Source organism: Anguilla rostrata, chromosome 3, assembly GCF_018555375.3.
Source record: "Anguilla rostrata isolate EN2019 chromosome 3, ASM1855537v3, whole genome shotgun sequence".
NCBI classification, from domain to species: Eukaryota; Metazoa; Chordata; class Actinopteri; order Anguilliformes; family Anguillidae; genus Anguilla; species Anguilla rostrata.
The window spans coordinates 12495999-12510516 of record NC_057935.1 but is presented as its reverse complement, the minus strand read 5'-3'; the positions used below and the strand labels follow the sequence as shown (position 1 = coordinate 12510516).

Below are 14518 nucleotides of genomic sequence, written 5' to 3'. Positions count from 1 at the left end.
TGTACATACACACTAGTGCCTGATATCACTTTTTTTTTTTTTTAAACTCACACAGCTGTTACTCAGCAATAAATCTATAGCTAACTCCCCCTGCTATCTCCAGGTGTTAACAACGACTAATACGTGCATAGCAACTAGCGCTACAGTCACCTGGAAGTACGCTCCCAGCCCTTATAAACTACCCAACTGTTATTGTGCGACATTCAATTCCACAGTTGACAGTGGACAGCTACCCCTCCCTTTTAGTGTTTATTCCCCTGCCTTCCATCACGAGCACCACCGGCCTGGTGTTACCCCAAAAAGCCTACGCTCATTGAGGCAACCTCACCGCACAGAGTTACGTGACAGCCAGGTTCACCCCCGGCTCTGCACGTTGCCAGATACAATCTGAATGCAGTAAACATGGGCTGACTATGGCAATGGAGGAGTAAACAACCCAGAATGCAAAAGAAACTTGGACATAAACACAATAACAAGGCTGGAAAATGACACTGACAAAGCCACAGAAATAGAACCACAAAGAAAAAGTAATTCGCTGTTATATGCAAGGGACTTTTTTAATAGTTTTTTTCTTAAATAAACATTTAACCTTTACACATGAATGCAGTTTAAGAGAGCAGGAGCTTCCAATTTGGGAAAAATAGACATTTTGCAGTTGAGTAGCCAGCCACAAGACCTTGGAATGCGTTTTTACGCAAAATAAGGTTTCCTTAAATAAATCGGGGATTAAAATCACTCCCAAACACAGCTGTCCAAACACTCAACTGCCAAGGTTTGCTTTTCAGATGGCATTATGCTGATACAAAAAAAAACAGAGGAGACATAAATATACATAGTCAGCCATAGTGAACTTTGTCTGAAATAAGTTTGGTTGCTGCTTTGCTTCGCAATCCTAGCGCCCTCACTCACAAGGCTCAGAGTCATTAGTGCCCTCAGCCAATCAACGCTTTCGATAGGCTGACAGGCACACGGCCAATATCCAGCCTGGCAAGAGCATAGCGACAGTATCTTTCACCAATCAGCTTGCTTTCCAGCCTAAACACGTTTTAGTACATATAAAGTAACATTTCCTCACAGCAGGGGAACTAACTGACAGTTGTTGGAGTACAGAAGGGAAGGGGGAGTGGGGGACTGGGGGTACAGCAACATACCCAATTCAACAAGCTGCTCTGCGTCTGATCAAAAATTCCCCCAAAATTGGTTGGGTTCCCCCCCCCCCCCCCACCGAAGCTGCACATATGGGCCAATGTGCAAACCACTCACAATCAAGCAAGAGACCCCCCCCCCCCCCCTTCACTCGTATACCCCCTAACTAATGCACTATCCCAGTGCAATTTCAGCCAGGGTATTTGTAGCTCAAAATGCTCCATCTGAGAACATTCCAAAATGCTGTCATCCATGAAGATTTACCCATAATCCCCCAAGGGAGATTCCACAACAACTCACCAAGGCCTCTCCTTCCACCTTAACTCCCTTGCCCTCGGACCGTCTGTCTTTCCACATAACTTGCCTCCAACATATACCACTTTCCACAATAACTCCTATCAGTCTCTGAATGGTTTTAACTTGTTCCCAGTCGTCTCTTTTTAAATACAGACAAACAGACTACACAGACAATACTGCGACACGTGTCAAATTAGAGTAGCGAGAAAACCACAGAGCTAAACTTACATGAAAGGGTCATAGATTGATCCAATTAGATGTCAGCAGAACCATTTATCAGATGCACTGCAATGACTACAGTCTTTATGTTGGCTGAATCAGAATTACAAGTGGAAAAACACGTAACAGTACACCTATTAAAACACGGCAAAAAAGTAGCCCACTAAAACAATACACACAGTGCATTATGTGAACACCAAAATGCTCAGGTGGAAACAATTAACCGCTCCATAATACGCCACACCCCCCTTCTCTCTCAGGAAAGAGGGAAGACCGAGGAGCAGGGAACAGCAGGAGAGAGAAAGAAGCAGTCTCTAATTACAATGACCATGCTGGTAGGTAAGCACACACACGACATGCTGGAATGCACTGTTTATTTACCCGTGCGGAAACAGAGGACAGGGAGAGGGGGAGGGAGAAAGGGAGAGAGAGGGAGGAAGAGAGATGCAGCAAAGGAAAAAGACCGGCAGGGGAGAAGGAAGGTGAGAGCGGAAGAGGGAGAGAGAGAGAGAGATCGAGTTTTTTTTATTTTTAAAAACACGATCGCACACAAAAACCTGCGCTCAGCGGGACTCGAGAGCGCTCCTTACATCAGCATGTACGGTCAGCCGCAGAGCAGGACTGTGAGAAAATGCGCAGATTAGCACCAGACCTGGGCTGCACACATCAGGAAACATGTTAACCCTTTATATGCTGGTAGTATTTGAAAATGTCCCAGCAGATACATAATTTTAAAAATAATAATGAAAAAAAAACTTCACAAAATGCACAATCAGATCATTCTCCACAATTTAGTAGTACACTACAGGAGCTTTACTGGTACCTAAAGGGTTAAAGTGTTTCAGATAAATGACTGACACACACAGGGACACACAGTGACACACACAGCGACACAGTGAAATACACACAGCGACACACACAGACACACACACAGTGACACGCACAGTGACACACAGCGACACACACAGTGACACACACAGCGACACACACAGCGACACACACAGTGACACACACAGAGACACACACACAGAGTCACACACACACAGACACACACAGTGACACACACAGTGACACGCATACTGACACACAGAGTGGCAGTTTAAGTGGCTGACACAGGAGGAGTCGCGGGGAACAGTGCGAACAGCTGAGAGAAATGGCAGGAGGGCAGCGGGAGGGTAAGATGATCACACACAGCTTCAAAACCGTCAAGCCAGCCCAACCCCCCAGAAAAACACAGCATCCTCCAATGAATGCTCTTTATTCTACTACATTATCTTTATCTACCATCTTTACTGTCTTTACCTTCATTCTACCTGCTTTATTTCATCTCGGCCATTTATTGCCCTGTGTGAGCCCACCAGGAGGGGGAAAAAAAACAACATTTCCTCTGTGCTTCGCACCACATCCTGAAGTAAAGCTTTTATTTGCCGTTTACAGAAGTTAAACTTTATGAGCCGTGTCACATATCCTCCCGCCAAAACAACAAAATCTTGTTTTAATTTCTTATCTTCTTTTTGTAAGTTAAGCGAACGGGTCCAGTTACCCAGCCGACCGCGCCAGTCTCCAGCACGGCTTTCCTTTTCTGTTTTTGTTTGTTGCCGTCCCCCGTCTCCCCAGCTCCAGCGTTATCTCACTGATTCGCAGACGGGGGGAAAAAATGAAAAATAGGCAAGCAAAGTTTCTGCAGACAAGTTAGAGCACAGCACGATTATCACCAGGGAGAAGGAGAGAAAACAAACCAGAGCACAAAAAGACCATCCTAAGGCCTGCTCGCATGTCCCTCCCTCTCCTTCCACGCATTTCAAACCATTTCTGACTCATGGCAACCAAATGAAAACAGACTTAAAAGGAGTCTTTAAGCTGAAAAACATGCACTTTTAACGTGCAAAGCTACCAAAGTGCTCTAACCTTCAGCATCTATGACAGCGACAGACTACGCGCTCTTTAAAAAAAAAAAAAAAATTTTTAAACGAGGGAAAAAAACCTGACAAATTTCCGCAAAATAAAAGCTGCCTGTGGCTGGTTTTTGAAAAAGACCCTGGAAGAGATTTATTTACAGAAAAGGAAAGAGCTAGATGAAATGAAGTGTGGAAAAAGACAGATTGCTGACCGTCAGCAGTGGAATGGTGAAAGAGGTGAGCTGACAAGCCAGCACAGGTTCCCCACAAATTTGCGCAAAGATGCTTCTCTGTGTCTTCAGTTTTGCTTTTTCAAGTGAAGAAAGAAAGACCGGACATAGAGTACATAGAAACACAAGGTCCCTTTACACAGTCTGAACCTGTGCATTCTACACCAGCTATACCATCATAATAATAAAGAAAAAATAATAAAGAAAACTCTAAATAACAGTCTGAAAGAGTGAAGACAGGCACGTAATGGTGTTCATACTCTCGGTTTTCACATATGTAAGACCCAGGCTCAGAGAAAGGAACCCAACCCAAACTGACAGGAGTCCCTGGGTTTGGTGGCCAACATCCATTCTCACACTACAAAAGAGTTAGCGAGTATACGGCAACAACAAAGCAAAACCGCACTTTCGCCTTGCTATTACTGCATTAAAAAACGGTATTATCAGCAAATGGCTGTAATCTCTCCCCTCGTGCCTTTTATACACAGACTAAACACACGCAAAGCTCGATTTCACCCATAACAAATACACTTCGAACACCTGCAAAGGATGAGAGTAGATTTATAGCAGAACAAGTCACTGTTTTCCCCTGCAGGCGTGGGAACTGATGAGCAATGTCAATGTTTCAGAGGGGAAGAATGAGGACGGGGCACACAACAGAAACCTATAGGCAGTATGAGGTCAGACACAAGATCAGGTTTCGTAGTCCTCAAAGCTACAACAGGACCACAATGACTAATACCTGCTGGTGTTATGTAAGAGGAGATCAGTCAGAGAGGTGAGAGAAAAAGCGCTTTCAATCAACTGAGAACGTAAAGAAGGAAAAAATGAACATACTCTTCTGCTAGTTTAAAATGGCTGCCATGACAAAAAAATGTATAGTGCAACCTATCAAAAAATTAATAAACCAAAAAGCCAAGTGAATTAAAAGCACTACTTTGCCAAATAAACCATCAAAACCACATTTGTTCTACTAACATTAGTTCTTGACAATTCTGCACTTGAATAGGTTTTCATTCTTCAAAAGGCAGTTTTTTTCTAAAATATTTTAATAAACAACACTTGTCTTACCAAGTACAACTGGGATAAATGTAGGCCTATACATTTTGCCTTAATTTTCGCTACATTTGATCCTACGGTAATAAAATTTAGTAAAATGCACTGATAATCCTGTGCCTATCAACATCAATACTACCCCCATACCCCCACAGGGAGTGTGCTGTGCTTTTTTCTTTCATAAAACTGAGAATCTGTTTTTTATCCAAGTCCAATGGGCAGCATATGTTTAAACAGGATGTTTAAAATACATAACAGGAAAATGGAACAGGTAATTAGGTTGCCAATTAAGACGAGGCAAAGAGAAAAACTGAACTAAGCTGATGTCAGGGGGAGGCCTTAATGTGGACCATGGGAGTAATTAGCAGGGATTAGGGCTCGTCTGGCCCAGACTCAGAGCAAGGAATCCAGCCCAAACTCACAGGCGAGTCCCTGGCTTTTGACGGCCAGCTTCCATTCCCTCACTACAAAAGAGTTTATAGGTATACGGCAACAACAAAGCAAAAAAACACACTTTCTCCTTGATATTACTGCATCAATTAACATGGTTAATCTGCATTACTCACGGATCAAAGGTGGTCCTAAAGGGGCCCTGGAACTCATTAAAGGGGGGGCGGTGTGGAAGAAACGACCGGCTCAGTTCAGGAGTATGGACCCCACCCTTTTTTGGATTTTAACTGGGGGGAGGGAGGGGGGGTCATGGGGGAACCTAACCATAGCTCTGCTCAGCTGCCTGACTGACAGCAGAAATGAAGACCCAAGCACCCAGTGACATACACCATCTCAGATAACACTGGAACAATAACCCACGCCCAAGTGCTGTGGCTTCACAAAGGGGAGTCGGTAGGAGAAAGTAGCCCGACATGGGTGACTGGGAGGGGGGCAAGGGGAGAAGGGGGCGCGGGGGGGAAGGGGGGGGGGACGTATCCATAACAGTAGCAAACTGAGGACCCTTTAATAATACTTAGCGACGAAAACAGCCAAGCGTTAAAACATGCTGGCAGGGCTTCACACAGAATGGGCCTGCTAACACCGGCTGTCTGTTTTACTATTAAAATCATCTGGAACGCTTCCCACACTGAGACACCCTACAGCCTCCAGAGGGAGGGAGGGAGGGTGAGAGGTGGACAGGGAAGCGAAAGAAGGGAGTAAACGAGGGAAGCAAAGGGAGTAGAGAACCCAATTAGGCAGTACAAAGGGAAGAGAGGGGAGAAACGAGCCAGGGGAGGGGAAGGAGGTGAAAAAGAGCAGGCAGGAGTCAATGGGAGGCGGCAAGGTCTCGTTCGTTCAGCAGGGCCGATGCTCAGGAAGCATCTCAGAATAGCATCGCTGATCTGGTGTCATTTCCTTTAAGCACATAACAAATAAGGTTAGGACATTGACGTACGAGAAACTGATCCTAGATCAGTCATACTACCCTGAGATTAGTGAACCTGATGAAGCAATAACGGAGTGAAACGTGTCGTTCGCTCCATAGTTTTTATCTTCATGATGTGGTTGAGTAATGAAGCGTCTACCTGTGTCCTGCTGGAGTGTGTCAGACTCTTACATTTTTCATTCTGATCCCTCCTGCACTGGCTTGCACCCAGGAGAATAGCACAGCTGTGCGCTGGGTACTATCTATAGCTGACCACTCTATGAATACAGGCTCAGTCAGTCTAAATGATGAAGGACCAGCCCAGATCCTGACACAGGTTCGGTTTAACCTTGTCACACACAGAGGATGATGTTAGGACATGGACACAGGGAAACCGACTGTTGATCAGCACTCTTATCCGCTTTGTGAACACAAGCCCTGGTCCGGCGGTTATGATGGAGGAAACCTGAGCAGGAATGCAACCAATCACACGCAGTCTGGCCCCATGCCCTCCACCGGCTCCGCCCCTAGTGAGCTCTCTCCCTCTGCATCACCCACTCTCGCTCGCCCAATACAAACTCTCACTGTTACTCTTCTCCCTGACACTCAACCCCCCACCCAAAATCTCTTTCACTCACAACTTCAGTCAATCAGTCAAAAGGCATTCCTCTCTCTTTCTCTCTCCTCTGCTTGTCTCAATCTCTTCTTTCTCTATCCATCCTTCCCTCCTTCCCGCTTGTTCTGACTCTCTTCCTCATTCGCTCCCTCTGTCCTCCCTCGCTTCTTTTATTGTTCCCCTGTGTGTGGGTCTTGGTGGTCTGCTGTGGAATGTTGTGGGGAGGGGAGGGGAACCCCATTATTTCCTCCCAGTACCTCCAACCCCCACGTATCTAATGCTCATGGGGGGTGGGAGAGTAGCACAGGTCACAACTGATGCAAGACACAACACCACATACATTTCAGTATCACAAGACAAATATAAACAGGATAAAAAATCAGGATCAAAGTAAAGCAAGCACGCACGCACACACACCACATGCATGCACACGCACACACACCACACGCATGCACACACACACACTGCAGACACCACCTTCACGCATGCACACACGCACACACACCACACGCATGCACACACACACTGCAGACACCACCTTCACGCATGCACACACACCACATGCATGCACACACACACACACACCACACGCATGCACACACGCACACACACCACACACATGCACACACACACTGCAGACCCCACCTTCAGCCTGTTTGACAGGGCAGGGTGGGCAGGCAGGACATGTTGAAAAGCTACTTAACACGGGACACAGTGCAGTACAGCACCCCCCACCACTCCAGGGTTAACCAGGATGGTGCTCAGAAGGGCGAAGATCCAAACACTGATCCTGGCCAGATCAAGTGTGAGAAGCAGCAGCTGTTCCAAGCACGTGTGTGTTCCCAAACCCCCCCCCCCACCCCCCAGCACAGCCTGGCCACCCCACTGCTACAGGAAACTGATAAGGACTCCACTCCTGCTACCAGGCACACGCTCCGCTCACCAGCTGCCCATGAGGTCACCGGTGAACAGGATGAATAGCACCCGTTCCCCAAAAAAAGCCTGATGTGCTCTGCCCCTGTAACGCTGGAACACCGAGGCCAAATCGGACTCAGACTGTGCACTTCAGCTCTCACTTCAATAATCACGTAACACCAAACACCTTGAGTTAGATATAGCATTTGTCAACACGCTTGTACCCCCGGACATTTTATTTACCCACCATGTACGGGTGGCATTCTGATGCTAGCCACCTACTTATGGTGGAGGGTTCGACATTTAGCCTACAGTGATTATTCCAGAATATTTGCCTTACAGTAAAATACGCGTGTGTCAGAAATGAGGTCGTTTTCAATATGTACATTTAGACAGCTTGAAATATTTAAAAGTAAACGGCACTCAGCTCATCACTTTGTAACTAATTCTCTATCACATATCTGCCTTTTTTTTTTTTTTTTGCTGTCCTTACCAAAATGAATTGCCACAGAATGACCAATGTGACATGGGCGGATCTATAAATGACATCATAGTCCTAGGGAGGGAAAACTTTTGGCTTAAATGTGTGAATTTGCATGGTATGGGGAAAACAATCACGAGCGTAAAACCTTAAAAATTCCCTTAATGTGAATGCGCTGTTCCGACCATTTAGACACAGTGTCTCCTCAAATATTCAGCAGTTTAACCAAAGGAAGCTAAGTGGATACATACACTTGGCACAGGTCGCTACGTTTGGTATGGATGACATGATTTCCTTTGCGCCCCTTTTCTAAATAGCCCCCTCCTCACACACACACACACACACACACAAACACATTTCCGTTCTCTAATTTCCTTTCCCACACTCATTGATTTTGGATGCCTGAGGATAACCGTTGCCCCCCACTCAAATTCAGCGATGGAAATGGGCCGAAACACCCTTACGGGAACGAGTCAGGCAACCAGAAACACGCACTGGCTCAAACTGCCGAGTGTTCGATCCCATTTCCTTCCCTGCTCACAAGTTATACCAACACTGCCTTAGAGCAAAAGCAGGGCTCTGACTACTGAGACGCAAGGTATAGAAATGGCCAGCCAGCCAGATTCAGCCATCTTCTGTTTATTGAGGTTTCTCAGCTGTTAGTCATTATCATGTGACACACACACACCCAGAAACTGCATTCACAATCAATAGGCTAAATATTTATCTTAACTTTTGGATGCTGCTGGTATTGTTACATACTGCACATCTCTTGTAACAATTCATTCTGGACATATAAAAATATGAATGAAAAACAGTCCCTGTATACATTCACATTTACTGCTTAGTTTTAAATTGTTCTGTTTAAAGGGAAGGGAAAGGGAAACCCAACTGACAATGAGCTGTAATAAAACCCCATGTTCAGCATTTCAGTCTTTCAGTAATTAAAAGTAATGTAATTAAAACCAATGTCCAGCTATGCCATTCAAGTTTAGGCCACCTTGCAAAAAAAGAAAAGACAAAACAAGTACAAATGTGAGTTCAAAAAAAAAAAAAAACTTCATAAAAATACTTTTAAAATCATTTCTGAATTTTTATTTTTTCCTCCTAACTCTGTTGTCTATCTCAGGCCTCAATATGTTCTACCTCCAGACAGCCAGTGAGTGAGTACCACACAAAGAGTCAATAACTGCAATGCCAGATAGGAAACTCCAGCCTACCACCCACTATACCCACACAGCCAGTTGGCAAACTCTCACCTAACACCCTCCATTATCTGCACAGCCAGTTAGCAAACTAGCTTAATAGCCACTATATACCTCCACAGCTGGACAGCAATCTCTTGGCTAACACCCTCTGTATCTGCACAGCCAGTTGGCAAACTAGCTTAATAGCCAGTATATATCTGTACAGCCAGTTGGCAAACTCCAGCCTAACACCCAGGGTATCTGCACAGTCAGATAGCAAACCAGCCTAAGGGCCACGATATCTGCGCAGTCAGTAAACAAACTGTAGCCTATCATCCCCTATCTCTGCCCAGCAAATTAGCAAGCCATCCAACTTTATCAGATACCTGGAGCTCTTGGCAAGAGCTCCACCGTCACTGAAAGACATCTCCACCACCATCAAGGTACCAGAAACCTCTGGTGCAAATCTTTTTTCCTCTCCTGTTTATAAGTACTGTGGAAACAGAATATAATATTTGCTGCAATGCAAACATTGGAATGACCCCCTCAATCATTTTGGAAAGCGCAAGTTATTGCAAGGTTTTTGAATCCGCTCTCTTTTAGATGTCTCTGTGTTTACATGTTTGCTTTTGCTTTAACGTATAAAAAGGAACAACCCCGAGACACAAAGCAAACAAAAACAACTCTCACCAGACTGTTGCATAATCATTTTATTTGTTGATAATTTTAGCTTTTAAAAACACTGAGAATGCCTGAGAGTGAACCTGATTTTCTCCTAGTTATCAAGGACTCCACACGCGCTCCCCCATCTCCCCTGCCCTTTATCTAATCGCCGAAACGTCGCTGCGATAACAGAACCGCTCCACGGTTACTGAACCCGAGAGGAGAGGGTGCAAGCCTATGGCTGAGATTTGGGCACAAGCCACACTTTGCTCAGCTCTGGAAGAGCCCACTGAAGAATCAAATGAGCTGAGATCATACCACGTTCCGAGTTTCAGTTTTTTTTTATGATTACAACGCGTTTAATTAACAGGATGACCCTCAGGTGGGAGGGGGGATGGGGGAGGGGCGAGGGGCGGAGGGCAGGTGGCTCCCTTCCAGCCTTTGATCTTCGCCGAAAGGCCATACCTGAGGCGTGACGTAAAGCCAAACTGCCGGGGTAAACCAAAACAGATTTAACGGGAGGCGGAGGGCGAACGCGGCGCAGTGTCCTGAATGAGCAGCTGTTGACATGACCGATACCAACCTGGGCCACGGCTGAACCCTTCTCACAGGGCCCTGCTCGATCCAGGCCTGCCGCCCGGCCACAGCACAGCAAGCCTGACACACGCTCACAACCGGTGCTGTTCTCTTGGAAGAGGCCAGGGCCTCGTCTAAGGCCTCAAACTCTAGGCTGGTTACGTTTTAGGCTTGCAGAGTGGCACTCTCATCTATGGCACCTACTGGTAGCAGCTATGACATTTTTGGTAAGTCTGAACAGGATTTTTTGCAGGGGGAAGGGGGGATATGTGAAAAATCAAGGGTGTGGCCATTTTCATTACCAACCACCCAATCACATTTTTATATTTGTAAAGTACCATTTACAAACAGAATGCCATACCATTCTTCATAATGGATCTTTTCAGGATTTTAATTCAAGAATTTAATTTTAATTACTCGGGTAGAGCATAGATCTGGATTACATGGGATAGGTTTTGAACAGGAGGGTAAGATGAAGGCAACTATTACGTCTCGTTTAAAAATACTACAACAGTTACTGATTCCCATACCATCTGGACAAGTTTCTTCCATTAACTCATATTTCACTTTGTCACAAAAGATGAGTTTTGACAGCCAGGTGAGGTGTGGTTCTGATGACTATTCTCAGTCAAACACTCCCTGTGCAACAGAGTACTTGTCCATGTAGGACTCTCTGGAGTTTTTCATTTTGCTTTTGAAAAGTATCCCTCTGCGGTAGACCCAGTAGTTTTCCTGGGATGACTTACCACAATTTCTAAAACTTGCTCACTAAAATTAAGCCTTTCAGAGAAAGGCATGAAAGTACTCCACTAAAACCCCTCTGAAGTGGCTTGGTAATCTCTTCATTTAAAACCAATTTGTCAAAATCTACAGTGTGCCGCCATCATTAAAACATACAGCTTCTGAACGGCCGGGTCAAGAATAATTATGGTTCACGTGACAACAATGTGCCAGGAGTACAAAACATGTTATACTGCAGGTCAGCTCGGGTGAAGTGGCCAAAGAAATTAACACAGCAGCAAATCTGAACACAAATAATGGGAAGCTGTCACTGTTTTAAATGGTCCACAGTGCATCATGGACACACAAAAACTCCCCCAGATAATGAATCACAGCTAACAGTTAGGGCTTTGAAACGAATCTGTCACATGAAGCTCTTGACCTCCTCCAATTCATAAAAATACCTATACAAAGGGTGGCAGGGCAAGCACTCTTTCAACAGCCTCCATAAAACAAATAACAAATTTCTTATTAAACACATATCACTCGACAGAATTTTTTTTTTCTTTTGGTGATTGGTGTTGTACCGACAACTAAACTCGACAGCTCACAGAATTCAGGGGAAAGTAAACACGGGAAGACGGCACAGTGGGGTAAAATGTAGGAGACGGGTCTATAGAAAGAAGCCCAGTCATGTGTGTATGCGATGTCAAGGCTGTGATTACATGACCCACTTCTTGCTCTGACTACAAACACGGGAGGGAGAAGAAGAAAAAAAAAACATTAAAATTATATGTTCAATGACTACGAGCAGAGTAAAGACGGAGGATTTCGAATTTTACAAAGACAACAAATTGACGATATATTATGAGAGTCCGGATTAAATAGATCTTATACATGTTGTAAGTATTGCTTTATAGGCTATAAATTTACAGAGTCTAGAAACTCGAGTGCCGACCGTTTCGGTTAGGGGGAGGCGAGGGGTGGACAGAAGTATGCGAGGCACAGTAAAGAATTCCTTTAAACCTTCCCCTCACACACTCCTCCCTCTCTCTTCTCTCCCTTGACTGAACGACCCAAACTATTTAAAGATGGCCCAAAATGTTTGAATTCCTCTGCTACTTCAGGGGGGTATAAAACCATATAGAATATCGTCCTCGGGCTACATTTTCTCACCTTGCCAACAGCAACAAAAAAGGGGGATGAGAAGGGACTCGTCCTCCAGACCTCCTTAAATCTTCCATACAATTTATATGACTATTATGTCCTACAAAGAAGAGTAAGAAATTTCATACAATCCCGTTGGATACTCTCGTTGCATACATCACGGACACAGCCGTCACACATCCACATTCACACAGTATACTACATTATTGGGGACAAATTACAATAAAAAAGACGTTGCTTTTCTACAACTTCAGTTTCTTTAAACTTAAGTGAGGCCCAGTGGCTTATAGTATACTACAGTAGCCTACTGAATTTGTTTATTGCTTTAGTTCCTGTTGTTGTAAAACAACTACTATTGTTTCCTAATCCAATAAACTTCTAAAATAATGTTACGATGTGTTCAAACAAACCACGTGAAAGCAGCGCTCCCACCAGAGGGTCATTTCAATGCTTAAACAGGGTTTTCAAATTATTTTCTGGTGAACTACATAGCAATAATACGGGAAGCCTTAAATCGAGTTTAATGTGGACTATTAATATATAACATAGTTATGTACAATTAACATACTACTTTAGTTTCAATAATAAACGAGGAATTTAAAAACAAAGCCGCATATGGTGCTGTTCAAACTTCAACCCATGAAATAAATCAACAGGAGAAACTTTAGCAAGAACTGGAATATGTAGTGAAGAGTAGCTTCGCAAAAGCGCAGTAAGAAGAATGACAACTGATCGATATCCTCCCCCCAACCCCCCAGTAAGCATCGATAGCTAACTTTTAGCAGTAATCACTTCGCTATGCTGCAATGATTGTGCAGCATACACATATAGGGTCATTGATAATAGTCCACACAAATTTAAGAAACAAAAACCTTTTTCACAACGAACGGTGCGATCTTAATCATTCAGAATACAAAAACCTGAGAGAATATAGTCACTATAAAACATACACACAATATAAGAGTTGTTAAATTGTAGCCTACTCACCATTCACTCCTTGATTAGGAACATCATTGAGGTTGAAGCCTTTGGAACTGTATGCTAGTCGGACTTCATTACAACTTTTCGATTTTGGCTCAGCCTTTGCCAAGACAACAATCACGGCCAAAGTGCAAACGGTAGACACCAATGTGATCCACTTCATACTGAGGCAATGCGTATTACAATCAAGATAAGTTCTAAAGTTAAATCTTCAAGGTCCCACGTTCGATTTCACCATAAAGCTGCGGTGCGCGAGCTTGTTCTGTTTTCCCTGGTTCTTCGCTATTCCTGTGCGCTTAAGTTAGCAACAAGTTGGTTGATTAGTTAGCAAGTCAGCTGAACTTTTAGTGCACGGTGCTTGGTCTCTTTGAACCTTTGCCGGTCTGTACAAATGACTAGGCTATAAACGATAATGAGTTCAAAAGAAAGAAAAAAATATATTGGTCACAAAACCTTTCCCTCTAGTTTTCGTTTCTGCGTTAATCGTAAAAGATGTTTTCGTTCGAGTTTCTCTGTAAAAACAAAACAGAATACAAACTTCAGAACTCACTTAAAACTTTTCCCCCAGATTTAAAATCGCAAATGAGAACAATTCATTTCAGATAGGGTTCATGGGTAAAGTTGCATCCAAAGCGAGCTTGGTTCTGACTGAGACAGAAATGACGGCACAAGCTCAAATAAGATTCTTCAAAAAAGTTTTGTCTCTCTCTCTCTCTCTCTCTGCGGTTCGGACGGGACTCCGGGACTGTGAACGTCGTGTGCTGGAGTCCAGGGGCTGTACGCGCGGCGAGGTCTCGGCGGGCAGCCAGAATTACGCGATCAAGCAAGGAGATTTGGACAAAGAGCTGGTCTTGTGCAATACCTGGCGTGGAGTAGCATTTTGCCTGGAACCGGGGGTGGAACGGGTGTTTCGTGGTTGTTGAATGCAGCCTTTGTACAATAACAATATATTTTTACCAAAGCAGACAGGAGAATGTTAACATTTTGCATTATTATTACGGGCCCAAAA

At 44.3% G+C, this 14518-nt stretch overlaps 1 protein-coding gene across 1 annotated transcript in view; it reads right to left on the bottom strand.

The window, feature by feature from the left end:
• gpc4 (glypican 4) overlaps nt 1-14317 on the bottom strand; it is a 38122-nt gene extending 23805 nt beyond the window's left edge. Inside the window, exon 1 of the mRNA XM_064326259.1 lies at nt 13516-14317. Coding sequence (XP_064182329.1) covers nt 13516-13672 — 157 coding nt within the window. The 5' untranslated portion in view covers nt 13673-14317. The remainder of the gene's footprint in view (nt 1-13515) is intronic.
• Between the last annotated feature and the right edge of the window lie 201 nt (nt 14318-14518).